General features: G+C 40.3%; 2 protein-coding genes across 3 annotated transcripts; both read right to left on the bottom strand.

Moving 5' to 3' along the window:
* LOC306894573 (uncharacterized protein) lies at nt 1-2,835 on the bottom strand. Of its 2 annotated transcripts, XM_079457231.1 has the most exons (6): nt 2,800-2,835; nt 1,544-1,568; nt 1,354-1,465; nt 958-1,267; nt 474-842; nt 1-313 (listed from the first exon to the last, which is right to left on the bottom strand). In XM_079457231.1, the coding sequence occupies exons 3-6, from the start codon at nt 1,433-1,435 to the stop codon at nt 301-303; spliced, it is 774 nt and encodes a 257-aa protein (XP_079313357.1). In that variant the 5' UTR covers nt 1,436-1,465; nt 1,544-1,568; nt 2,800-2,835; the 3' UTR covers nt 1-300. The 2 variants fall into 2 exon arrangements, with proteins under 2 accessions (XP_079313357.1, XP_079313356.1); XM_079457230.1 differs by lacking the exon at nt 1,544-1,568.
* A 4,889-nt stretch (nt 2,836-7,724) lies between these two features.
* col1a1a (collagen, type I, alpha 1a) lies at nt 7,725-22,743 on the bottom strand. Its single transcript, XM_079456043.1, has 51 exons — nt 22,528-22,743; nt 20,969-21,160; nt 20,584-20,606; nt 20,368-20,403; nt 19,690-19,782; nt 19,236-19,307; nt 18,842-18,886; nt 18,601-18,654; nt 18,260-18,313; nt 18,097-18,150; nt 17,961-18,014; nt 17,824-17,877; nt 17,697-17,741; nt 17,529-17,582; nt 17,110-17,154; nt 16,932-16,985; nt 16,353-16,451; nt 16,185-16,229; nt 15,966-16,064; nt 15,783-15,836; nt 15,487-15,594; nt 15,267-15,320; nt 15,079-15,177; nt 14,918-14,971; nt 14,642-14,740; nt 14,419-14,472; nt 14,279-14,332; nt 14,042-14,095; nt 13,889-13,942; nt 13,734-13,778; nt 13,517-13,615; nt 13,263-13,370; nt 12,967-13,074; nt 12,810-12,863; nt 12,658-12,711; nt 12,458-12,565; nt 12,192-12,245; nt 12,017-12,070; nt 11,695-11,856; nt 10,794-10,901; nt 10,602-10,709; nt 10,453-10,506; nt 10,235-10,342; nt 10,095-10,148; nt 9,914-10,021; nt 9,754-9,807; nt 9,500-9,607; nt 9,127-9,406; nt 8,845-9,035; nt 8,518-8,760; nt 7,725-8,281 (listed from the first exon to the last, which is right to left on the bottom strand). Exons 1-51 carry the CDS (start codon nt 22,607-22,609, stop codon nt 8,135-8,137), a joined length of 4,347 nt encoding a protein of 1,448 aa, XP_079312169.1. The 5' UTR covers nt 22,610-22,743; the 3' UTR covers nt 7,725-8,134.
* Nucleotides 22,744-26,550: the final 3,807 nt, after the last annotated feature.

Below are 26,550 nucleotides of genomic sequence, written 5' to 3' on the forward strand. Positions count from 1 at the left end.
GTAGTTTGCGAATTTAAAGTGCAATTTTAATGCGTTCAATCAATTTTACAGATAGAATTGTAATAAAATTGTACAAATGAAAAACATTTTAGGCTAAATGTTCTGTATAACTCACAAATGAAGATAGAAAAAATGATGGCAGACATATTGTTGATATAACGTTAGACATTTGTTTTCTATATTTATTGTCACTAAACATTGAAATATGTCAAAATATTTGGGAAATTATAAACAAGAATCTGTGATTTGTATATATGAATAGGATAACTGGTTCTGGAACAGATTCAGTCTGCGGACTCACTACAGGTCACTTCTGAAAAGAGAACAAGAGTTACATGAGAAAATGTCTGTTGAAGGTGAGCTTTATGTTGAAGTGCTCTACAGTGAACTCCTCAGAATTTTTTTTGGGTCTGTCAATTTTAATAAACTTTTTATGGCTTGGTTTGTATGTCTACAGGAAAACAAACTCTCACATGTCCTCGTCCCAGATCCACTTGTTTCCCCTCGAGCGAAATACTTTCATCTTGTCAGACACTTTTTTGAAGTCCTGCAGGATGTTTCTGAACATAATCGCAATGGCACATGTGGCCTGATTGTACTTTTTCACACGTCCTGGGTTCTCCGACAGCCAGCGATCGCGGGCCATCGGGTCCACATACACCTCATGATTCACCATTCGAGTGGCGATATGGTGCACTTCCCGACGAATCTGCTGGATTCCGTACCTCCCATAAATGGTGACAGATGTATCAGCCATGAGGTATGCCACAAGTTTAGCTCGGAGCTTACTTACATACTTTCCGAACACATCTGCATTGCAATCCACGTAGATCTCTTCCGCACTAAAGAGACAACAAGATATAACAATTTGATCATTTATGTCATTTTATTGTTGGGACCTCACTGCACTCATCCAACCTGCGCAGGCACGCCGCGCAAACACACACACACAGAGACCTGAAGTAAGCCTTCGTATTTCTAATTGTCTCTTGTACAGTTTGGTCGAGGGGGTTTACAAGGTCCCGCATTAGGCTATCAAGATGCTCATGGCCTCCCACTGTATCTATTTTCAGCAGGTCATCCAGAACATTGTAATGGAACCGAAGGATTCCCTTGTTAAAGACATGCTGGCCCTGTTTCGCTCGCTCTCCAGAACAAATCACGTTTTGTGAAGAAATAGCGTTTAGTGCATCCTGGGCACTTTTTTTGAGCTGCTGAAGCTTCACAGAATCGAAGTCAACACATGTCCGATGTTCACTCCTCTGTCCTATCAGGAAACACAATCATTATATCAGTGTTCCTCCCTCTTGGTGTACTGTATCTGTGTGAGATTTGTGTGTAGGTGTATCTTACCCTTATTGACAGAGTAGATGCTGAATATAAAACCAAAAACTCCGACAATACTCCATAGAAGCCTTGCAGAAGTTATGAACATTATGCTCAGTTTGTTTTCTTGTCAGCTTATCTATGTCAAAAAGAATACTATTTCACTGAGAAATGTGTTTTAATATGCACAAAGAAAATAAATAAATGACAATTTTACCTTAAATTTGGAATCATATAAAACTCTGTGAAATGACATGAGAAATATGACAGCATTCTTATTTTATTTCAGAGAATGGTATATCAATTAGTCTAATTGAAAAAAAACTTTAACAACCCTTCATACATTTTATGCCAATAATGACAGTTCAAGAATAAGGACAAAGCACTTTTCGTGTTATTTTTTACAAATTTTGCATGCCTGTAACTCAAGAAATGTAAGAGATACCTTAAAGTCCTTTTAGAATCTTGTGCTTGACTAAACTTTCAATTGGGAACTATAGAGGGAATGCATTGATGTCACTTTCCCACATAAACATGCCGGACCACGACCCCTAGAGTGGCACAACACTCTTAGCTGCTGATTGCTTAACTTTCAATAGGAGAAACAAATAAACCAGGATTTTTGTACCTGATTTCAACGCCGGGGGGAATACACAAAACATAATTTTTTTTTATCTCAAACAAAACACGTTTAGTGGTTTAACAAACAGAATCTTTGAAGGTCTGCCCTCATCGAATGTGAATGCGTCGACTATGAGCGGATGGACCAATTTAACATTGTCTTTAGTACTTTTCTGGATCTCTTGGATGTCACCTAAAATATCTTTATTTGTGTTCCAAAGACCCTGAAAGCTCTGAAAGCATGTTGAGTAAAAAATAACACATTTTTAATTTTAAAGAATCGCTGCAAATTGCAGCGATTTATTAGCTTTATTTATGTCTTTCGGCAGTCTTTAAAAAGAAAACATTTAAAGCTGCTAAAACCAGTGTAAGATGGCTGGCTTCTGAAGTTTTTTCAAATCTAAAATCATCTGACAGATCGTCTGGAAAGCAGCTACTTCCAGCTTTAACCAGTTTAAGACCAGACAGCCATCTAAAGCCTGAGCAAATAGCTGAGCTAAAGTGTTCAAAGACCTGATAAATGTCATCAAATACAGACTGCAAATGGTTGGTTACATATAGGCCTACTACTTAGACTAAATTTACAACTTTAGACTAGTAATGATCACTGATCCCAGTTGAATATTCCGTTTGTGATTATAAATGTAACAGTAATGAACAGCAAAACCTATGCAGTCTAGCACAGAGAAGGACTTTAGACTTTATATACCCTGACAAAAATAAAGTGACCAAAGTATAAAGTGTATCCTCCCTACATAATGAACCACAGTGAAAACTAATTTTTAACTTCATTCCTTGACATATGTGTTCCTATAAACTGTTTGCCAAATAAACAAAGACTGACAGACCCACCTTGTTACTCGTCCGCACAGTAGCAAAATGAGGAATGGGACGTGTAAATACTTTTTTGGTGTTTGCAGTCTATGCGTCATTTCGTCACATTCGTGAACAGAACGAATAGCACACTGCTGCTAGCCAACATGCATATTGCATGTTTTAGTACAAGTAACTTACCATGGTAATACTGGTAAAATGTACCAACAACCACTTAAAAAAAGTATATACCATAAACCTTAAATATTATTTAAGCTAATCTCAATGTGAAGACCAGCCTACCAAAATGTCATGTAACTTTTTATTGTAGTCTTGCAAGTGAGAAAAAACAGACTAGAAGTTTTTCTATGACTGATAGCATTTTAATGGTGGCTTCAAACTCGTTTTACACGGATTTGGCAGCTGTGTTATTGTAATGTAAAAGCCTAGACCTGAAATATACAATGACACCATTTTTTAAGAGAAAACTAATATTCAGAACGAAATGGTCGTTTCAAAGCCAAATAAAACATTAATGAGAATGAAATGTCAAAGCCCTAAAACAGACATGAATCGTCATAACAATGATTTATTAGACAATTATTCATCAGTCAAATTGAATAACCGTGACAGCCCTAATTTCCAATGTGCCGTGAACTCTGTGATCTGAAAATATTGAAAACGAATTCAGACATGGGTTTATTTCTTCTGAACAGAACAGGTAAGACACTTATATTTTTAAACAGATAACACAAAAAGCGTGTTGCACTTGTTGTGTTAAAGCGGCCGTGCAATGGTGTTTCATGCATTCTGACTTATTTACAATGTTAAACGTGTTGTCTTCTCATGCTTGACATGGTCAACTTGTCAAAAAACGAGTTGGATGTATGACGTGGTCTCAGTGGCGGTTCTACATTGAATTGCACCCCGGGCGAGAACATCTTTGAGCGCCCCCCCCCCTCGAAAAAACTAAATTATGTCATATTTTTCTTGACCTAAACTACAGTGGTACAAATTGAATTTGTCATTAAAATGTAATTGTACCACTGTAGTTGAGGTCAAGAAAAGTATACATGACATTGTTATAAAACAATTTGACAGAGTATTAACACTTAATGATATTTTACTGACATTCAATTTGTACCACTGGAAAAAAAGTGGTCAGAAAAAGATTCATGATAGTTATAATGGCCTCATGACAGCCAATGTCAAAACCAATATGACAGTTAACCCAGCTGTAGTGGCCTTAATTCATTTATCTTCTTATCGGTTATTTGTAATCACGTGTTTTGTTGTCTTCACTTCCGTTTCCTTTATATCCAGTGTGTTATATTGTTTGTCGTGGTTGGTAGGGGGTGAGCGATGGGATGGCCAACTTTCTGTTGATCGTACAAGTAAAATGTTTGTTCTGTCAAATAAAACAACTGTGACGCGTACAGAAGTGTATCTAAGGCAATATGGTTAGATGCCGAAACACCAGCTAAGTAGTGTCTTACATTCAATTATTAATCTGCTATGTCATGTTTTTATGACAATTATGACAGGTTAAGATGTATTGGTTAATGTAAAGTTGTCAACAAAGACCTCAAACAAACAATATTTGCATTAAAAATGTCATAATTGAGCGAATGACACTTAATGACAGTTGTCATAAACATGCATAAAACCTTCATATTCATGACATGTGTGATGTAGCAAATAAATAGCAAAGGTTATGTTCGTCTTAGAAACTAGCTACAGATTGGAAAATTCTGTTTGCTCATTACGGGACCTTACGTTAACCCAACTGATGGAAATAAATCATAATAACTGAACTTGTAACAGTTTTGTTGCAAAGCACAATATTATGGTGAAATTAGATCTCGTGTTTGTGACTTAAAAACAAATTTGTTGTATAAGTATAGTCGGTTCTACCTGCCCTGCGCGGGCATCGAACCGACGTCTGTCCGAATGAGAGTCGGGCGCTCTAACGACTAGGTTAAACACCACAGTGTCTTTCCACACAACTTGGCAACATAGATACAGTAATCATAACACAGAGAGAACATTATGGTTGCCTACCTTTATCTTTTCAGCATGCAGGGGCGCCAATTTGCCAATTCCCCACACAATGAACGAATAGATAATAGATAACCGATTTGCGGCGGCCCAGAGTTTCTTTTACTGCTCGTGCCGGTGCCGCCCCCCACGTGACATGAAAAAATGCCGCCCCGGGCGACTGCCCGGTTCCCCCGTGCCTAAAACCGCCACTGCGTGGTCTTTCTGTGCTCGATACACTCCTCCGGCGTTCTTACAGGAAAAATTCGAACATGAAATTTCGTTTGGTAACAACTTTACTTAGTCCCTTATTGGATAATTCTCACTGTAATCGTAAAGCTGTATCTGTCTTTTATAAATGTGATCAAACTAAACACTCTGCGGATATTTGAAGGGTGCAATACTATTCTGTACGTACACAAGATTAACATAGGATATAAAGAAACTGTCTGAGTTATGGCCGCTTTAATACATGTTTTGCAGACGTCGGTTGTTCTCTCTGTTATGTGCATAACTAAAATAAATAAATAAAGCCAACTAACAGAAAAAAGCATGATAACATAATAAAAACATGATTTTTGAAAAATGTTAAAAACGGTGTTTTCTCATTTTGGAACCAAACTCTTCACAGATCCTAATAAAATCTCAGATTCTTTCTCACCAACATGAGCAAGTCAATGTCTTTCTCAGGGATCCAAAACACAGCAGATCCACCACTAACATCCTCATGATCCTCTACTTGCATAGACATTAGCACTGTTTAGGCATAAAATATGTTTCAGCAACATTTGTTAGAACTACTAAGCATCAGAACGCAAAATGATATTTGCTATATAGCGCTTTAATTTCAACATGAGGAGGGCTTTTAGTTCAAACGTGTTCACCTTTTTAAATGGATTTTCATGTTTACTTGAAAAATTACTTTCGAAGATAATGAAAGTCTATCCCCAATCGTTTCAAAAGTAGCAAGAGGTATAGCCACCCAGAGGCTATATTGGTGTACCCATACCCGACCACCAGAGGGTGTCATGAACATATGTTAGTAAAATAATTGCTAGAACGTAATTGTTTGTAGTTGCAATAGTTAAAAAAAGAATTTTCACAAGAATAAAATATAGTATTTACGAAGATGTGTTATACACTTACCGATCTCATTCTAGAAATGCATTTGCATGATTTGGCCACATGGTGAGACTATACCGCACTTGCTGAGAAAATATAAAAATAAATAATAATACAATTAGATTAGGGTTTATAGTTTTTAGATTTTATGTTTCAAATTCACCCTCCCCCAACCCATGAGGGAAATGCATTATGATAGTTAGGGTTGTTGTACTGTTCCGCTCGTGCTGGGTAACTTTATCTGAGCTTTGACGTAAATCTTCAAAGAGGTCATTTTGTTCTATTATTGACAATTGACATAACAACATTAAATAGGAACAAATGGCTTTCCAGGATAAAGATTAAAACTTCCCTGTATCAGAAAAATTGGGCTGTTAAAATCGCCGGGGTTAAGCGGCTCAGACATTCAAGCTCCCCACTACGGAAGACTCTGCATACCATTAAATACAATGGCCCTGTTGTGTCCTGCAGCAGTACCACCTTCACCACTGACCACCTTCATCATTCCACTGAGCATTTCAGCAGAGGAGAGTTCTCCTTCAACGCTTATTGTAGCATTTCAAGTAGTTTAAAATTTATATTTTAGTACTTTAATCCAGAGACATTTTACAAGATCATGTTAAAGATGAGCAGATTTGCTACATCAAGGATAAACTATTGCAAGGACGGTTTGGGACTTGGACCTGAGGTACATCATTCTCACTGAAGGACTAATTTCTTTGTGGAATATCGTGATACTTTTTCACAGAAGTACCCCCAGACTCTATCAGGTTAGTGCTTATCATCACAACTTCTGCATTTACTAATGGAAGCTACTTTTCGCCATGGATGTCCTTTTGGCTAGACTTTTTCTTGCAATTAGTTTTGCTAATTAAAATGACCAGCAAGTAGCAAAGACAAAGGTTTCAGAGATTTTCTTTAATCTTCCTTTGAGTCAAAACAACTGTAACAGGTGCAAGCTGTGTTTCATTCAAGTCCATTGGGCAGTCAGGGACGAGTCAAGATCACTTCTGACAAACATAAGATCGACCACTTAACATGCTTTATTTCAGCATTCAAAATAATTAAAAACATCTCAAATTATTATACATATACAAAATAGGTACAGATCCTTTTGCTTTTTAATCCCCCTATGGTGTGTCTGCTCCTCTCATCATATTAGGACTTTTCTACGTGATTGCCTTTTAGATTTAACCCTCTTTTAAAAAAACAAATTTCTATGACAGAGTTCTGGGAGGGAAGTGGGGATGGAGCTGGAAGCAACTAGACAACATTTGGGGAATATTTTGTTAAGAAACCAAAAGACAACAACCAAAAAGTGTCAAAAAGGTGTTTTTGAAAAATAAAAACCGACTCCACCTGCTTATTCTACACTTGAAAAGACTGCGTGCATCACAGCTACAGTACTGCTTGAAAAAAGCTCTGCTGTTTGGCTCTTAGCGTACACTTAAGAAGGCATCTGTCACAACTGGACAGCAAGACGCTTGGCTTTTATTAGCACCGAAGGCCCTGTGAGCAAAGCGATGAAAAATACATTTCTTTTAGAAAAACTCTAGGATCTTGCTTACAGGACCTCATAAGGAAAATAGCACCTTTTGCAGCGGTCACTTGCTCTTTTATCCATTCTTCTCATAAGTAAAATCCTGACCTGGTGTTGGTCAACACTGGGAATGGTTTCGTTTTTGAGGTAGCCATAAGACATCAAACAAAGCCGAACCCCATGTTTCTAATAGCTGTGACGTTTGAAAAACATCTTGCATATGGCACCCGGTGGTCCTAGTGGGCATAACACAAAGACGCTTAAATGTCATTTTACAGATTTATTTAACACCTGAACATGGTACAAAGCATGTGGATTTGGTCTTTCATTGTCCTTCCGCAGTGGTTGAAAAAGTCACTCGTGTCAGTGATGTTTCTTTTAAACTCCAGGGGGATTTTACACTTTATAGGTATATATTATTTTCTTGTTGCCAGTGAAACAAATGAGTCTTCTAAAGTATCCTCAGTGTGGCTGGTGACAGTATAGTGGTCCAAAGAAAAAAAGCCTGACAACACACAACCACTGTCTTCTGAAGCGCAGGTCTAAGCAAGTGGATCATCTGGACAGCCAATTTGAATTCTAGGGTTTGAATTTTAAATGCATAGAAAAGATTTCAGAGAGATGATTGCTAGAAAAAACACACGCACACAAACAATCTCAAGTCCAGATTTCTTTTTACAAGAAGCAGACTGGGCCAACTTCAATGCCAAATTCCTGATTAGGTGCGCCAACGTCCATAGGGGCGATGTCAATAATAGGCAGACGGGATGTTTTTGTTGTTTTGTAGTCGATTACTGTCTTGCCCCATGCACCGGTGTGCGACTGCAAGAAAAAGAACAGAAGGATGACATTAGTAACTTTACAAAACATCAAAAACGTTACAAAATAAATTGTTATTGACATGGGATGAGTAGCTTCTTTTTAATCGTAACTTTTTAGATTTGATTTAAACCTTATTCCAGTAAACTTGATCACATACGTAAAGCGCTACATAAATATGGTAGCATTAACAGAGCCACATAATATTCTAAATAAAATACACAAAAACGTTTCCTTACCGTGCAACCATCTTCAGTGACGGTGTATGTGAAGCGGCTATTGCCCTCTGCTCTGATCTCAATCTCGTTTGAGCCCTGCAGCAGAAGAGCCTTCTTCAGGTTGCCAGAGGCCTGGTCCATGTATGCAATACTGTTCTTGCAGTGGTATGTGATGTTCTGGGTGGCCTCGGTGGACATGAGACGCAAGAAGGTGAGCTGAATGTTGACATCCTCAGGCTTGGAGTCCTCATTGCCATACTCGAACTGCAGGGGTTGAGTGAAGCACAGAAAATTAGCAAATGTAGTAGATAAGCACATGAAGAGAAATTCATATCATCGTATCATCACCTGGAAGCCGTCAGTCATGGCCTCTCCGAACCAGACATGCTTCTTCTCCTTGATGTTCTTGCTTGTGTACCAGCTCTTCTTAGGAATGTTGGACTGAGTTGGGTTGACACAGGTCTCACCAGTTTCCATGTTGCAGTAGACCTTGATGGAGTCCTGGTTGCATCCCTGGTCAGGATCAATCCAGTACTCGCCTATGCAGAAAAAATGAAGCAACGAGATTACAATATGTGAAGTTGTGCAGTATGATGAAGAGAAAGCAGATGGCTGTAGAAAGGCACACACCGCTCTTCCAGTCTGGGTGGCACATCTTCAGGTCACGACAAGTGCGTGCAGGGTTCTTTTTGGTGCCATCTGGGCTAATGATGCTCTCAATCTGTTGGCTCAGGGACTTGAGGGTGGTGTCAATCTCAAGGTCACGATCCCGCATCACGTTGGCATCATCAGCACGGAAGTGACGGAAGGGATCCGGGGCCTTCTCCTGTGGTTGGGCAATGAAGCCGATGTCAAATCCACCACCAGAGGGTCCAGGGGGTCCAGGTGGTCCGGGAGATCCAGGGGCTCCCTAAACCAGAAGACAAACCAAATAAAGGGAGGTTAAAGTACACATTTTGCTTACTGGCTGCATAATCATATGGATAAGGAATGTGTCACCCACAGCTGGTCCAATTTCACCATTGCGACCACGTGGTCCAGGAGGTCCAATGGGACCAGGAAGTCCAGACATACCATCCTTACCAGCTGAACCGGCAGATCCAGCAGGCCCCTGTTGATAGAAATCAAAGACAACAATATTTTTTGTGAACACATCAACTTTAAAACAAACTCAGGTTACTATGTGTGTGCCTCAAAGCCTAATGAAATCAGCTAAATAAAAGAAGTTGTACATTTTATATATCTTTAAATACTTACTCTAGGTCCAGCGGGTCCAGAAGTTCCAGCAGGTCCAGGCTCTCCTGAAGGTCCCTACAGAATATAAAAATTCTATAATTCAATTCTAAAAGATATTATATCAGAGCTATACATAATATGTCGGAGGTTTATTTTCCATCAGTCACATAGATTGGCTTACAGGAGGTCCTGAGGGTCCCTGCATTCCGGTGAATCCTCGGTGTCCCTTCATGCCTCTCTCACCAGCCTCACCGGCCTCACCTTTGTCTCCACGGGCTCCAGCGGGTCCCTGCACACAAGATTACTACTCAATCTACAATAAAGTATATTATAAACACAGACTCATTTAAATATGGACTTACAGAGGGACCACGAGAACCAGCAGGGCCAGCAGCACCGGCAGGACCAGCAGGACCCTAGGGAGGATAAATTGATCATTTAAATTAAATGTATAATCTTTGTAAACCCTTCAACAGTTCTTTTTTGAGGATGGGACACTTACAGACTCTCCACGATCACCAGTCTTTCCAGAAGGCCCAATGGGTCCAGGAGCGCCAGGGGGTCCAGGGGCACCTGGAGCACCAGAAGCTCCACTCTCACCACGGTCACCCTGTTATAACACGAACAATGCTAATGTTAGAGACATGGAACATCCAAGGGTTTGGGTGCCTTATGTGTATACACTATGAGAATTTTAGAAGTATGAAAAGTTTAGATCACCTTGGGGCCAGCAGAACCATCACGTCCAGCAGATCCCTCATTACCTGGAGTACCCTAATATATGACAAATAATTGTTTGTTAAATGTCAGCAGAAGGGCCTTCAGAGTTATTGTTAGACTTAAGTAATGTTGCAGGTGTATATTATTACCTCACGACCAGGCTCGCCAGGAGGTCCAGCCAATCCAGGGGGTCCCATAGGACCAGGAGGTCCACGTTCACCAGAGGGGCCACCAGGTCCCTGTTTGCCAGGTTCTCCCTAGATGGCATTACAAAGAAAGCTTTAGAACACATTTGCCCTTGGAACTAGACCAGTGATCTTTTTGTATGACAAAGCACTCACAGATTGTCCAGCGAGACCAGGGAAACCACGCTCGCCTCTTGTTCCAGGAAGACCAACAATACCACGCTGCCCACCAAGACCTTGAGGTCCAGGGATACCAGACGAACCCTGCAAAAAAAGAGGCAAAGATATTAGTGACATAATTTTGATCTGACATGGGCAATGTCTAACTGTGTGTCAAGGTGTTATAAAAGTATATTTTTATGTGAAATACATTATATGCGGTATATATGTGGGAGAAGGGTTTCTCCACTGAAAGTGATAAATACATGACAGTCGTTGAAATTGTGGCTCAGAGAACCAGGCACGGATGGCCATTTGGAGCTCTCGGTGGACCGGAGCTCACGTGTACAAGTACAGCTCAATGTGTCACGTTTGGAACTCAAACAGATGAAGGGGAAATGCTAGTCGCCTCTTTAGAGCGTCCGTCTCCCATGCTGGAAGGTTCATCGATTGGAAAAAAGCCTGCTCGTCATGGATGCCACTGTGAGTATGGCCGGAACAGTAACAGACTGTGTTTTACTTGTGTTTTAACGGTCAAATTTGAACTAGAACAGTTAAACTTGCATTTAATAAAAAATAAATACTCATATTACATTAAGTGGTTACTGTAAAACCGATGTGGCTTGAAAGTGTGATTTGTGAAATGACCGTAGACTGTATAAAACAGGTAATGTCTGATATATTTTAAGATGTGGAATCGGATCACTTTCTCTCGTGCCCCGCCCACTCCCCCTCTCTTCTTCTCACAGCGTTCATGGCGTTTTAAAAAATGACAGTGAGGTAGCATGGCAACCAAACTGGTTCCAATGTCTATTCAAATGTGACAATATGCGAATTCAGTAAAATATACACTGGCCTTGAGTAGACGTTTTTTTAAAGATCACCATGATAGACTTACAGGGGCACCCTCAGCTCCAGGATTTCCCTTCTCACCAGGAGCACCAGGTGGTCCAGCAGCACCAACTTCACCAGTGCGACCAGAAGGTCCAGTCTCACCACGGTTACCTTTCTGGCCCTCCTTTCCAGGGGGTCCGGAAGGTCCTGGGGGTCCAGCGTTACCCTAAAGCCAAAAATCAGAAACAATCATTAATTATGGAAGAGGTTACTTACTTTGAAGCACAGTGTTTGAAAATGTGTGAACAGTCTAGAACAGGCTGGATCTGTATTGTGTGTTTGTGTGCAAACTCCAGTGTAAATGAAACTGTGGAAGAGGTTCTTACAGAGGGGCCAGGAGGTCCAACTCTGCCAGCAGCACCAGGGAAACCAGTAGAACCCTTAAAATAAATTATTACATAAGTTCCAAGTACATTGAATAGCAGAAGGTACTTCTTTAACTCCGTTTAGATTTATATCGAGGGATATTGAAAAATATAAAATTATAGTAGTTGAACTCACAGGGGGACCAGCTGCACCACGGCCACCTTTGGGTCCAGTAGCACCAACAGGACCCTGATTGGCACAAATTAGGATTTTAATTTTCAGAAGTGTCATGTCAACATTAGTATAGAACACTGATGAATTCATTACGCATTATAAAGATGAATGCAAATGCTTGAACAGGGAATATACTGTATGACCTGTTTTGGACAAGCATTTGGAAAATTTCTAAGAAGATTGTCTGTGTTGTCCCTGGACTGAGGGGGTTTAGAAAATAATCACACCTGGGGTCCAGGGGTACCAGTTGCTCCTGCAGGTCCTGGAGGACCAGAATCACCCTTAGCACCATTGTCACCAGCCTCTCCCTTAGCACCAGACAGACCATCGGCACCCTGTTGGAGTGATAATAAGATGTTTGAACCATGAACTGGCCTAGGATTTTTAAAACTTGTTACAATGTTCTACTGGGATTTTGTTTACTCACAGGAGGTCCAGCAAATCCAGCAGGTCCAGGGGCACCGCTCTCACCACGCTCACCCTAGATTATAGAAAACATCAAGAGATCAGGATTTTAGAAACTCCCTACAGATCAGCATTTCATCAAATTCATAACTCTTCTTAGAAGATTGCACTCACAGGTGCTCCACGGGCACCAGTAGGTCCAAGAAGTCCAGCAGCACCAGTCTCTCCCTGGATTAAGATACAAATAATAGAAAACATGATGGGTCTCTTCAACTTTAAGAATTCATCATGAATGACAACAACAGAGTATGGAGTCCAGTTTAACACTCACCTTGTCACCAGGAGCTCCAGCAGGTCCTGGAGGTCCAATTGGTCCGGTCATACCACGGGCTCCATCTTTACCACCGACACCATCAGCACCCTTGCTACCTTGGTCACCCTAGGGTAAAAGTTTTCCATCAGTTAATTTGGGTTAAAAGTCCTTACCATGTGCCTGACACAAGCCTAGCTGTACGAGAAGTCTGGTTAAGTAGGGTGAAGTTCTTCACGTGTGCTATCGTCTAGGCCTAGGCATACTGCTTTGTGCAGTCTGTTTGTCACCTTAAGTGTGCTGTCATTTTTACTTACTCTGTCTCCCTTAAGACCTGGCAGACCAGCAGAACCCCGTTCACCAGGCATGCCTTGAAGTCCTGGAGGACCCTGAGCACCAGGGGCACCTGAAGCACCAGCATCACCCTAAGAAAGCAAAAAGATCCTTCATGTAATCTCTAAAATTTAAATTGCTAATAATAATAATAATACCGTCAATAGCTAGCATAGCTAGCTGTTTAACTTTACCCATGGAAGTTTCAAGGATGGTTAACAGAATAGTTCAAACCCACCTTGGCACCATCGTTACCAGCTGAACCGGGAGATCCACGGGGACCAGCAGGACCAGCAGGGCCGGGGGAACCACGCTCACCAGGGAATCCTCTATCACCCTTGGTTAAAAAGGGGAGAGATCCCATCAGTTCTTGATCATTATACTAATTCGAAGTGTGAAGAAGATTTTGGATTGTGGCTGGGTGATCATTTTGTGATTATGCCGCAGATACTCACTCTGGATCCAGAGGGTCCAAGAGCTCCAGCCTCTCCAGGGATACCCTTTAATAGGCAGAGGAGACAAAAAAGCATTATGTCATATATATTTATTTAGAATGAAGAGGTAAACATTGTTTTTGATTTCTTTATCAGCATGACGGCTGGTAACTTACCTGCTCACCAGATTTACCAGGCTCACCAGTTGCTCCTTGAGGTCCTGGCAGACCCTGTCATTTTAAGACAAAAAGGAGTTGAAGATTTAGTTTCCATAATCCACAGTAGATACAATTGTGTTTTAGTGGGTGGAATGAGTGAAAGACACTTACCTGGAATCCAGGAGAACCAGCGGGTCCCTGCTCACCTCTCTCACCAGCAGGCCCCTGTTCAGTAAATGGTTAAAAAACATTAGCTAAAATTAAATATCAGAGTGGTTCATTTATGATTATACCACTGTAATTAGATGCTTTACATGATGAACTAGCAAAGTTGCTGTTTATAATCTAGCTAAAATGACTAGAAACCTTGTGTCTGGTGCATTGTGCAATGTAAAAATTGCTACTCACAGCAGGTCCAGAAGCACCAGGGGCACCAACATCACCATCCTTACCAGGAGCACCCTATATTCAAGCATAAAACACAATAGCATAAGGTCTGGACCAAAACAAGCATAACCAAATTATTAAAAGTGCTGTGAAATACGTACAGTCGCACCAAGAGCGCCCATCACACCCCTCTCACCAGGTTTGCCAGCCTCACCCTGTACAGGAGTAAAATAAACCATCAGGTTAGGTTGTCTACATTTAGGCCAAGTACTGTATTGATAACACAGGAATTGTAGTGGATTCTAACTTAATCTGGCTATTTCCCTGACTATTTTCAGGAATTTATTTCAAAAGTCAAACTTGAAAGATAAAGAAAGCACTTACAGCAGCACCCTTGGGTCCAGGGAATCCCATGACTCCAGGCTGTCCTCTGGATCCAACAGGGCCGGGTGGTCCAGGGCGGCCATCTTGTCCAGAAGCACCCTATCAGTTATTAAACAAAAAGCCAAGTAACCTCTGTAAACCCCATCCACAATGCCGGATATGTATTGTGCAAAAGAGATGGGAAGCATGTCAGTCATATATGAGTTATGGATATTCTATGTTTTGTCATTATGGAGAACTGTTTGGGGAGTGTTGTGCAGAGAATGGGAAACTCACAGCAGGTCCCATCTTGCCATCAGGTCCAGGGCTGCCAGGGCTACCAGTCATACCCTTTAATTGTCAAAAAGGGGAGATCGGATTAAGTAATGCTCAGTGACACCAGAACACTAACACACAATAAATTAAACCGGCACTTCATTTGATGCCAACTTTCTTACCTTGGATCCTGGCATGCCAGGTTCACCGTTGCGACCAGGCTCACCAGTGGCACCCTTAGGTCCGACAGCTCCAGGACCTCCACGTTCACCAGGTCCACCCTATCACACAGACCAAAGAGTTTTATTTTACAGCGGAAATATTAAATTAAGTATACCACATGGATTTTCCGTATCTTTTGACAACTTACTCTAGCACCAGCAGCTCCATCAGCACCAGGGAAACCACGAGAACCAGGGGAACCCTGCACAAAGAGACAAAATGGTTGGAGTTACTGCCTCTAACTAACGTGTACTGAATTAAGAACTTTGAACAATATGTATACAGAGCTGAAATGGTATATGGAGCTCTCCAAACACATATTATTATCTGAAACAAAATATCTGAACAGATTTGACGTGAGTACATACCCGCTCTCCAGGGGCTCCACGGGTACCTGCAGCACCGACCTCACCACGGGGTCCTCTCTTTCCCTCTTCACCAGGAGGTCCAGGGGCTCCCTGAACTCCAGCGGCACCCTGTGAAAGTACGCAAACAAAGTTGAGATGGTTAGAAATTGAACAACAATACTGAAAATGTATGAAAATGCATTCATCAAATAAGCAACTGGAAATATTGGTGCGTTTGGATTGGGTTAAATGGGACAAAATGTCATGCACAGTGTTTTTGTTATTCACGTTTCAACTAAATGATGGTATATACTTACAGCCTCTCCCTTGACGCCAGACTCTCCTTTGGAACCAGGAGCACCAGTCTCACCCTGAAAAACAAAATAAATCGATGAACAGATGGAGACAAAAAGCCTAGAAGATCTCAGGTTTTTTAAATAAACCCAAAAGTGCAAATAAAAAAAATTACAATTATAATTTCGGGAGAAGTTGCCACTTACAGTGTTTCCCTTAGGGCCAGGGGCACCAGCAGCTCCAGCAGATCCAGGAGGACCACGAGGTCCGGGGAAACCAGGAGCACCAGCAATACCAGGAGCGCCCTGCAGGTGGCAGCAAAGAGTTACAACGTTTAGGGGTTAATTTGCCAACACCACAGTTCAAGTATAACCAGAAATAATATTGCGACCTGAATTTCGGATAACGATTAAAATGATACTTACAGGAGCACCCTTAGCACCAGGGGAACCATCAGCTCCATTGTTACCCTATAGTTGAAGGACGATATGAACGTAGAGGTCAGGACAGAACAGAACGGTACAACTTAAAAAAATGACCAGAGATAATTCTCATCAGGTTTCATTGGTTGTAAAATACAAAGATTTACTGACAGCGGGTCCGGCAGCACCAGCAGGTCCAGGGTTACCAGGCTCACCACGGGCTCCCTGGGGTCCCTCACCACCACGGCCTCCCTGTGGACCAACCTCTCCCTAGAGAAAGCAAAGAAGAATGAGGTGATACACCTAACTGCCCTCAAATAAACATGAAGTGAGCATCTCAACCCCTAATGTAAATAAGAGAAGAATGTATATGGTCCACAAATCAATATAAGAAGAGAAGAGATGACCTGTGTTTCTGTGGTCTAAATTCGAATTTCATGTGTATGGAATGTGTGTCAAAGGAATTTCCTTTTTCGCTTTATTTTATTGTGAAGGATGAATCTGTCGTCCTCTGGATTTCCAATATGGATAATTACATCCCATAATTTTGAATGATTTTCCCTATTAACACACTGTTTATGAATGACTGACATAATCCAGATGAATGACACATCAGTAGTGTTAAAAAACTATAATCTGAATGGACGAAACCATCTGGCTCTCATGACTCAATATCAGTTCCATCTCAGGGTATTCTTGCTGTTTGTGTGAAGGTAAAATTTGATGAAACAATTGAAATATAATTTTTACCTTAGCTCCGGGGCCACCAGGGAATCCTGGGGAACCAGCAGGGCCAGTTGGGCCCTAAAAAAGTAAACAAATACACGTTGAATTTAAAGTTCTTGTACTGATTGTAAAGGTTCAACAACCAGATTTTTTGTGGAAGTTTGTCCTTTTTTCATTATAATTTTTTTATATGGTCACTTACAGGGGGACCAGCAGCTCCAGCGGCACCATCATTTCCACGGGCACCCTGAAACAAATGGAGAGAGATTATTTGGAGCCATAATAGAGACCAGCAGCCCATTTATAATCTAAATATAAGGTAATAACCTGTGGATTTATAAATACTTCGTGTTTAATACTTTATTATATTGAAGTGCATTTAAAGAATATTATCTGTGGAAATATTTTTCTTCATATGTCTGTGGTTACAATGTCTGTATTTGATATGAATATGACTTATATATAAAATTATATATTTTATCTATTTTTTGTTGTCGTTTGGCTTTTGTGATTATTTTCCTTGTTATGCCATTTTGAATCAGTGCATCAATATCAATTAATTTGAACTGAACTGAATAGGCACATATAAGTATAAGTATATAAGGCACATATATAACTTACAGCAGCACCAGAAGGACCAGCACGGCCTCTCTCGCCAGGCAGACCACGAGGACCCTGGATAACAGAGTTTGAGAAGGAAAGTCAGAAAGGTGCAAACATGGAAGTTGAAGCTTAGAAAAGACAAATCTGTGCCATGTTTAAATATGTGATTTAATAGTAGTTACTTACCATAGCACCAGGGGTACCGTTCTCACCAGGGGAACCAGCCTCTCCCTACCAGACAAAGCAGCATGTTAAGTGGTCTGCTGAATGTTAAAATGTTAACGTTTACACTGGGTCAAGATGTTCATTTTACCTTAGGTCCGGCAGGGCCACCATCTCCCTTAGCTCCATCTAGACCACTGAATCCCTGAGGTAGAGAGAATGGCATGAAGATATTAGTTTATGTGGATAGATGTCCAAAGTGGTCAGTCCGAAAGAAACATTTCTTACTCTGTGTCCCTTGATGCCTGGAAGTCCAGGGGTTCCGGGGAATCCACGAGCACCCTAAGCAAAAATATTATGTTGAATAATATATTCGACTTACTACATTATCCTGAAAAGCATAGACTAGCACTCTAAATTTCACCTGTGCGCCAGGGGTTCCACGCTCACCGCCGCGACCAGGTTTGCCAGATTCACCCTACAAAGAGAGGAAGGAGTTAGACTGAATCATAAGGCCTATATCAGAAAGAGGTATGGAAACACAATTTCTTTTTTAAATTACAGTTTAAAAACCGTGGGTTACTTACATCTTCTCCATTCTTTCCAGGTGGGCCAGCAGGACCACGGGGACCCATTGCACCCTAAACGTTGGAAAGCTAAGTTTGAAAAAGCCTCTTTTTTATGCGTGTATATACATGTCTCAAATTGTGGCGGCTTAAATTATCCAGTAAGAGAGCTTAGTTATATTAGTCGGATATCATGTATCTGACCTTGGGTAAATCAATGTGGCTGAGTTCATGATTCAAGAAACTGTTAATCTCATTTGACTTACATGAGTCAAACTGCAGCTATGCCACATATAATGCATATTCTACAGTAACAAGGGTTACATGGAGTCTTAAAGTGTGTATGTGGTTTGTATACTTACAGGAGAACCAGACTCGCCAGGCTCACCCGGGGGGCCTGTAAAACCTTGTGGTCCCTGTAGAGATTGACAGAAAAAACACAATGTTATATACTTGATAGTTGGAATAATTAGAATTGCAGGAAAATCTTGAAAAACTTGAAAATAGAAATATGTGCTCTCCAACTGTGTATTTCTTCTAAAATAAAAAAAAACATAATTTGTTGATTATTTCGATCCAATATGTTAAACAGTTGTTACTCACAGATGATCCGGGAGGTCCAGGGGGTCCACGAGCACCCATGGGTCCCTACAACAAAAAATAGGCAGATAGTCAGTGTGATCTGATCATGTTTTTATGTGTAATATGCAACAGGTCTTTGTATGGCAAGTAGGAAGTAGTAATGCTGTTTAACATCTGATGATATTTTTATTTAAGTCTGATTATGTTTAATGGAACAGAAAAGATAATAAGTAGCAGTTGTTTGTAGGGTGACATCTAATGATGTGGTTTTTCATAAAGAGAAAAACAGAAGGACAGGGGGACAAACTAAGTGTATCTTGGTATTGGCAAGGGAATCACAACATGTTTGCATGCATGCCTAATTTTAGGCATACCGTGTGCATGTAAGCATGTGTGTTTATGTATGTGTACTAACCATGGGGCCTGCAACAGCCATTCCTCCACCGGATTTCTCATCAAAGCCACCAGACATCTGAGGAGAAAAGTTCTGAAGCAGAAGAAAAAAGGTTGTCAGTGATTTGGACAGAGACTTCAGGTTCCTTAGTATGTGAACCTCTGAACTTCAACATTTTTAAGATATATCAGTATATCTCAGCACAGTGAACTAAAATGGAATTGATCTAAGCCTTATCTCATGCAATGCAACTACTGCAAAGGCCCCAGGGCGCTGTCCACTATAATGGTGCTGAAAGGTGACCTGAAAGGTACTTTAATTTCAATACCTGGCCTAGAGCTCTCTTTAGATCTTTGAGTTTGGAACAAAAACTGCAGAAGTTAAGCACTTAGCCTTAATATACACGGAAGTCCGTTCTTTATTCTGTCTCTTTTACAAAGTTTTGGTATTTTCTCTTTTAAGGTGAGATACATACTCCACCAAGGCCGGGTGGTCCGGGAGGGCCTGGGGGCCCAGGAAGGCCAGGCTGTCCAGGGATTCCATCATTGCCAGGAGGACCAGGAAGACCCTGTTTTACAGAGAAAAATATGATTTGAGTGAATAAGAAATACTCTGTGTAACATACAGGTTTGTATACCACGTACAATTCAAGTCAATACACCACAATGAAAAGTCAGTCTTACTGGGTACAGATGTAACTAGTGCACAATGAAGGGTCAATATTTCACTCTGTCATTTAAATACAGACTACAGAATACCCCTGTGCCTCTACACAAGTGTTCAAAGTACCATGAACACCATATAACAAAACAAGGTATACTAGCTGCACATGCTTATAGATGACATCAGTTTGACACCCATAAAAAACTACTTGCTATTCAGCAAATACACCAACCCCCAGATCTGCACAAGGTTTGAAATCAGGCTATGTTTGTTGTTGTTCACACACATTTGGAGATCAGTGAGCTTTAAATGTCTATATATATATATATATATATATATATATATAAAGCTGTAAGGTGTAACTGTTTGCCTGTGCAGAACTAAATATATCATTATTTTGTCCCTGGGAGCATGAGGATATTTACTAAGAAAATCAAAACACAGATCAACACACATGCACATAAATGAAAAGAAAGAAATATAAACCTACCCTGTCACCCTTGTCACCAGGAGCACCTTTAGGTCCCTAAAAAGAGTAAGGATTAAAAATAAGTTTTTATAAATCATAAATTATTTTATTCATTTTAAATAATGATTCAAATGTATGTCCTACTTAATAGTGCATTCTCATTATTTATATCAAGCCTACTGTTTAATATATTCTCAGTAGAAATATAAGCTTGTTTTAAATAAAAGTGGCATTTACCTCAACACCGGGGTCCTGGAAATCTATTAAAGTGAGGGAAAAATAAAAATTTAAACCAAATAAACTACTAATAAATAATATTCCTATTTTAAGGAGAAAACATATAAACAGTATCAGCAATGAGACCGTGAGTGTTGTTTTCCCCTATTAGATTTAGGCCTTGGTTTAAGCCTACTGGGCCAAAGGATCAGGGTGTTGAAATGAAATGTAAAATAATCCAGTGATGGGCCGACCACATCCGGAAGGGGAAGACATGATGTGGATCCGTGATTTTCCCAGGATGCCACACACTTTTAAAGTGGGGAATGTTGATCTCGAAAGAATTTCCCTCGGTTTACAAAAACAACAACAACCAAAACGGTGCGTGAAAATCAAGGCGTCGTACCGTCGTCTGGGCAGACGGGGCAGCACTCGCCCTGGGGGATCACTGGGTTGGGGCAGTCGACCGTGTCTTCGCACACCACCTCGTCGCACATAACGGCGCCGTTGTCGCACACGCAGATTTGACAATCCTCTGGTTTCCAGACATCCCTGTCATTGTAGGTCTTACCGTCAAAGGCGCAGCTGCCACCTGTGCCTATGAAAAAGATCAAGGTCGTGAGCAGGAAAGTTTGAATGACAAAATTCGTCTTTTATGTGACGTTTGGTGTTCATGTACTAAAATTCTGTGAATTTAACAATTTCACTTTAGTCTTGCAATGCATGCATCTAGAATTTGGTAGTAAATGTGTGACAGTTGCAAACATTCTTGTTAGATCAAACTTTTTTTCGGGTGGCCTGGGGACACGCTGAGGATTATGGGTGTCAACACAGACCCTGACCTGCATGCTTTGTATTGGAAATGGTTTGGTCTGAAGTGAACCGTAAATGGGGTTATGCTTGTACGCCCAAAATCCATTATTCAGGGAAAAATTCCACGTCCGCTGAAGCTGACCGTCCATCATAAAGTAATTTAAAACTGTCGGTTTGGCAACGACTGACGGTTTCCTTAAGTGGAAAGTCTGCAGAGTCCGCATGTGTTTCCAATCACCATAACAGAGAAAAAAAGCGAAAGGGATGGGGGAACGTTTTGGGGCAATTGTCTTAATGTAATGCAACTGCGTATGTATCCTCTGGGTGGCGCTGTAATACCGCCTGTGTACATAACCACTTAAACTGGTAAAATGATTTGAGGTTATGGAAGAAAGGCGTTTTAAATGTCAAATGACTCTGAATGTAACTTTTCAATGATTCTAACTTCATTGTTATTGTTAGTTTGTTATTATGTAGATCATGTAGTTTTAATGCAGCATACTTCACTAGCCAGTTTGTGAGATGCTCCAAATCCCAGTCCAAGAATGAGATCACCCTTATGCTGGGGAAAAAACTTTTTCCATACATGTCTCTTCTATTCGGATCATTTTGTTCCGTTCAAACGTAAGAAGAATAAGCAAGATCTAAGCTAAACGTGTTTTTCTTTTTCCAGCTGGTCAATATTTGATCCAGTCAACGAATTATATTTTAACCAACGCCTCTTTTTACAAATACATCTTCATGCACTTTTTGTTATTAACAATTCAATTCCAAATGACATTTTGTGTGGTATTCGAACATTGCTTCCCCATCTGCTTTTCTCTTCTGGCAGCTGAAAGCTGAAACCTAGCTTGAGGACAATAAATATGGCATGGAGGAGAGTCTGGAAACCTGTGCCAACTTGTCTCCAAAGGCTCGCATGCAGAGCTCGAAAAGGCCCAATGGGTCTAACTCATGTCCAAGTGTTTTTCTCCCATTCCAGGAAAATATGAAAATCTATGCTTAAGGCACAGCACAAACTGCAAGAATTAAATGTAGCGTCTAGAAATTATTTTCTCTGCCTAACCCATCTCAGCATCACAAAACCACCTCCTCGCCCCTTTTGCAACCATCAACCTCCAGCAAAAGTTTTAAGAAAAGTTTTATACTTACGATCGTCCTCGCCTTGTCCTCTTGCCAAAAGCACCGTTGCGCAGAGCAACAGCGCCAACCGAATATCCACAAAGCTGAACATGTCTAAATATTAGACATGTAGACTCTTTGAGACGAGGGAATCTGTTTTTTTTTCTTTAGACTCCAATCATACACGGGTAGGGTCCGGTCTTCTGTGATTCCAATTCAGACCCCAGCAGAAACTCCCTACTGCCTAAACGAACTCTAGGACCTGGCTTTTATACCCCAAACTTTCTGGGAGGCGCCGGGCGCACCAGATAACTCAAGCATGTTCACGTTTAATGGAATAGCGTCCCTCCTTCACCGGACGGAGGGGCTGTCTTCAAAACTTTTTCACCCCGACATCTAACGAAACCCGATCTCTTAATAAAAAGGTGAGGGTTTGATTTCTACATTTCTTTTGGATAAGTTGCACGTTGTGTGCCAAGGTGGCCACCTGTATTGTGGGCATTGCTCCGGACTTTTTATTTCAAGACTCTTTACGATTATCATGGAGACGACGATGACACCGTTTTTCTAAATGTATTATACTGTTTATTGTTTATTTATTGTTTATTTTGCAAAATTCAGTGACGTATTTATACTTTCTCTTAATGTTTTATCATTTTCTATACAACGACATTCGAAGAATTTGGTATTTTTGCCATGATAAAAATCAGGAACAGAACTATAATGAAAACTGTGGACTTAAATTGTTTAAAACCGTGTTGGAGTATAGTAGCCTTCTAGACTATCTTTGCAAGGCTTTGTGCATTTTTTTAGAATTGATGTGATATACATTTATACGTTTTTAGAATTGATGCGATTTATTGGCAATGAAATAGAGAAAGTTGGCAGTTTGGGCTTTGAAGTGCTGGTTGCATTTTTATTTTAATATTCTGTTTAAGGACTTCTGAAAAAGTATGTGCTTTGTAAACGTTTGAAATATTGACCTTAAGATGCATATTGGGGATAGGCACACATCGTAAATAAAATGAAAACAGAAACCAGCATATACCACACATTGGCATGATGTCAAGGCGATAGCGCATATAAAATGCTTTTAAACGTGCATATCCTAAAAAACGCATCCACACAGAAGCGACAGCTCAGCGTGCGTTCGTTTTGACATCGCAGAAAGTGATTTGGCTTGTCAGCGGCTCCATCTCTCTTCCGCAGACACGTCGCACCTCTGCAACTGTCCAATCAGATTCACCGCTCTCCCCCTCTCTCCTCATCTTCATACCAGCTTCTCATCCAAGAGCTGGGACTGCCTCATCCCGCTCAGAGTAATGGAGATGAAAGTCGAGAGCCTGGCCCTGGAGAGAGAGAAAGAGAAAACGCCACCTCATCGCTTTCAGGTGCATATAGGGTCAGTCGACTCGCGAGGAACGTGCTTGCTTGTACACACAGTAGACTAACTAGAATCATTATATAATTAGATTACTTTAATTTGCATTTCAAATATTAACGTATTCAAATTCATTTTGATATTTTAATTGAACTCAGAGTTGCTTTTGGCAAGTGCACCCTAAATTAAGAAGTTGTTTCTATTTAAGTGCATGTGTGTGAATATATGAATAACTTCTCCAAGTTTACAAGCCTACAATATGACATTATATTGGGTCTTTTTACATTATATGTAAAGCAAACACTTTGAATAAAATCATCTTACAAAAGCAAATTCTACATTTAACTTTTAATTAAAAGTGTAAATGATACCAGATTAGAATGATTATCAAAACATATCTGCAGAAAAACAGGTAATGCTTTAATGCTTTAAAATCAGATAAGAAGGCTTTCTGTTACAATTGCGAATTCACAAGAAGCACATAGTTGCCATTTGTTCCCCTCTATTTGAACAAAAATAGTAAGCAAACATTATTCAAATTAAAGGCACAGAAGTAAAACAAGAATGCAGCCAAAGCTTGCAAAGATTGTTCTTCTGAACAAAATAGCAAATACACATTCAACAAACTATAAATATCCAAAGTCATAGAAACAGACGTATAATTTGCGGTCATATAGTACACCCTTAAGTTATAGACAATTTCTGACGATATAAAAAAAATGTTTTATGTTTAATATCCTGGTTTGCTTTTACAATAATGCATACTGGATTGACAGCATTGGTCAAATGGCTGACATGTGAATCGTATGCATATGCAAATGTGCATTACTGTGTTTTTAACGCATTACACAAACAATTATTTCAGTTTGCAAGTCACTGTTAAGTTAGACATAAAAACGCTTTGTTTATAATCATATTTGTTAGTTTTGCCGTAGCTGTTTGTTTTCAAAACACTGAAAAATGTTTTCGCAAGGGCCTGTCATCTGTCTAAATACTATAAATATAGATACATGCAATAGTGGCCAAAGCAGACTTGAAAATTTATGAAAACGGATGCGACCGCAAAACAGCAGAGTATTAGTGTTTAGCCTGCGAGAGCAAAGCCTTCTGGGAGCTCACACATTGTCCAAAGCCAGCATGAGCTGCGGCAGAGAAACAGCCAAACACAACACAGCACAGACAGCTTCTTAAAACGTGACCTGGAAAAAGCAACAGGGTAGAGGGAAAAGAAGGACTTTTCAGAGTGCCGAACAATTGATCTTAGATGAGATTCTCATACGAGGAGCTGCTGTCTTCTCCACATTACTGCACATCAGTATCAGAAACAGTTGAATTGTGACAATCAGACAAGTAGTGACCTTGCTAAAGCATTATAAACCTCTGTATACATCTTCAAAGTGCTTAACACGAAAAACACTGTAAACCCTATTATATTAGCATTTTTGTTTGTTGGAAACCCATCATTACTGATGCAAAAATCAAGGTAACCACTGTTCAAACTGCAATAGCCTCAGAAAAAAGGGACACGTTGGCGAGGAACGCTTTCCGACCATCTTGTCATTACGGCAACCAGCTCAGTCTTGCACGCTCTGAGACTCTGTGCTTAGATAGGTGGGTGTCTGTCCTGAGCAAACAGGTGTTGTGACCCACCCCACACTTTCATGGTGCAGAAGGCCTGTTCTCCAAAAATACCAGCCTCATTCTACTGCTGCGTCCACAGCTGTTGCTCTTCAGGAAAGTGCTTATCCGCTTTATGGTTTGCAGTCATGCACACACATGTACACACACAGACACACAAAACGAGGAAGATACTGTGAACCTGAATGCATTTGTTAAAAGACTAGCAGTGTTTACAGTAAAACACTGACAGAAAAAAACAAGCTCACTCATTGTTATTTAACTCAAAAGTATAGTTTTACCTAGCAATTTGTTCAGTTTGGATCGTTTTCATCTTAGCCTGATTCTTCAAAGCTACTCTTTTTCTTTTGGTGCCCCTGAATGCTTTTAGGCCTCACAGAGTTTGATTTAAAGACATTTGGAAACCGCATACTACAATGCGGATTAAACCGTTTGTTGTAAATAACTACAAGCGCAAATCTAAATCCATCCATCCATATCCTTCCAAAAAGCCAGATTAAAGAACACCAACAATGTAATACGTTTATGAGCAATCTCTTGGAAAAAGCACATGTAACCGCTATGTGTTTGTCAGCTTGCCTCAAGCCAATTTGTAAGTTATGATATGCTTCTTAATTTAGAGCCCTTTCATATAACTTAACATCGGGGTCCTGCTTTGTTCGTTTGAGAAATGGGCGTAATTGAGTGCTTTCTTGGCCCTGTGACAAACAAACTGTACTAGTTTACTACATTTGTAAAAGGGCAGTTAAAATAGTTAAATACAAAGAAGCATTTGCCGTATTTAGCATGTCAACTGTGTCAGGCAACATGAATGCAAAAAATGATATTTTGCCTGTGTGTGAAAGCCTGCAACAGTATGTTTTTGTATCTACATCTGTCTTACAGGGAAGGTGGCATACTAAAATCGTATGTTTCCAAAAATATTGGACGGCGTCCGCAGGATTTTCTAAGGAATTGATTGAATTTCGTGTTCCAGATACAATGGAAAAAACTTCCCGGAAAGGAGCACTGATCCACCCTGGCCTGAAATAGGA

Source organism: Barbatula barbatula, assembly GCF_947034865.1.
Source record: "Barbatula barbatula genome assembly, chromosome: 5".
Lineage (NCBI taxonomy): Eukaryota > Metazoa > Chordata > Actinopteri > Cypriniformes > Nemacheilidae > Barbatula > Barbatula barbatula.

Excerpts from the sequence above, each read along its gene's own strand:
- LOC306894573 (XM_079457230.1), bottom strand. The coding sequence starts at position 1,435 with ATGTTCATAACTTCTGCAAGGCTTCTATGGAGTATTGTCGGAGTTTTT. Across the intron at positions 1,268-1,353 it reads CATCTACTCTGTCAATAAGG|GACAGAGGAGTGAACATCGG; the intron begins GTAAGATACACC and ends GTTTCCTGATAG. Across the intron at positions 843-957 it reads AATACGAAGGCTTACTTCAG|TGCGGAAGAGATCTACGTGG; the intron begins GTCTCTGTGTGT and ends TTGTCTCTTTAG.
- col1a1a (XM_079456043.1), bottom strand. The coding sequence starts at position 22,609 with ATGTTCAGCTTTGTGGATATTCGGTTGGCGCTGTTGCTCTGCGCAACG. Across the intron at positions 15,321-15,486 it reads GTGGAGCCCCTGGAGAGCGG|GGTTCCCCTGGTTCTCGTGG; the intron begins GTATGTACTCAC and ends CTCTTTGTGCAG. Across the intron at positions 12,712-12,809 it reads CTGGTGCCCGTGGAGCACCT|GGTGAGCGTGGTGAGAGCGG; the intron begins GTGAGTGCAATC and ends TCTATAATCTAG.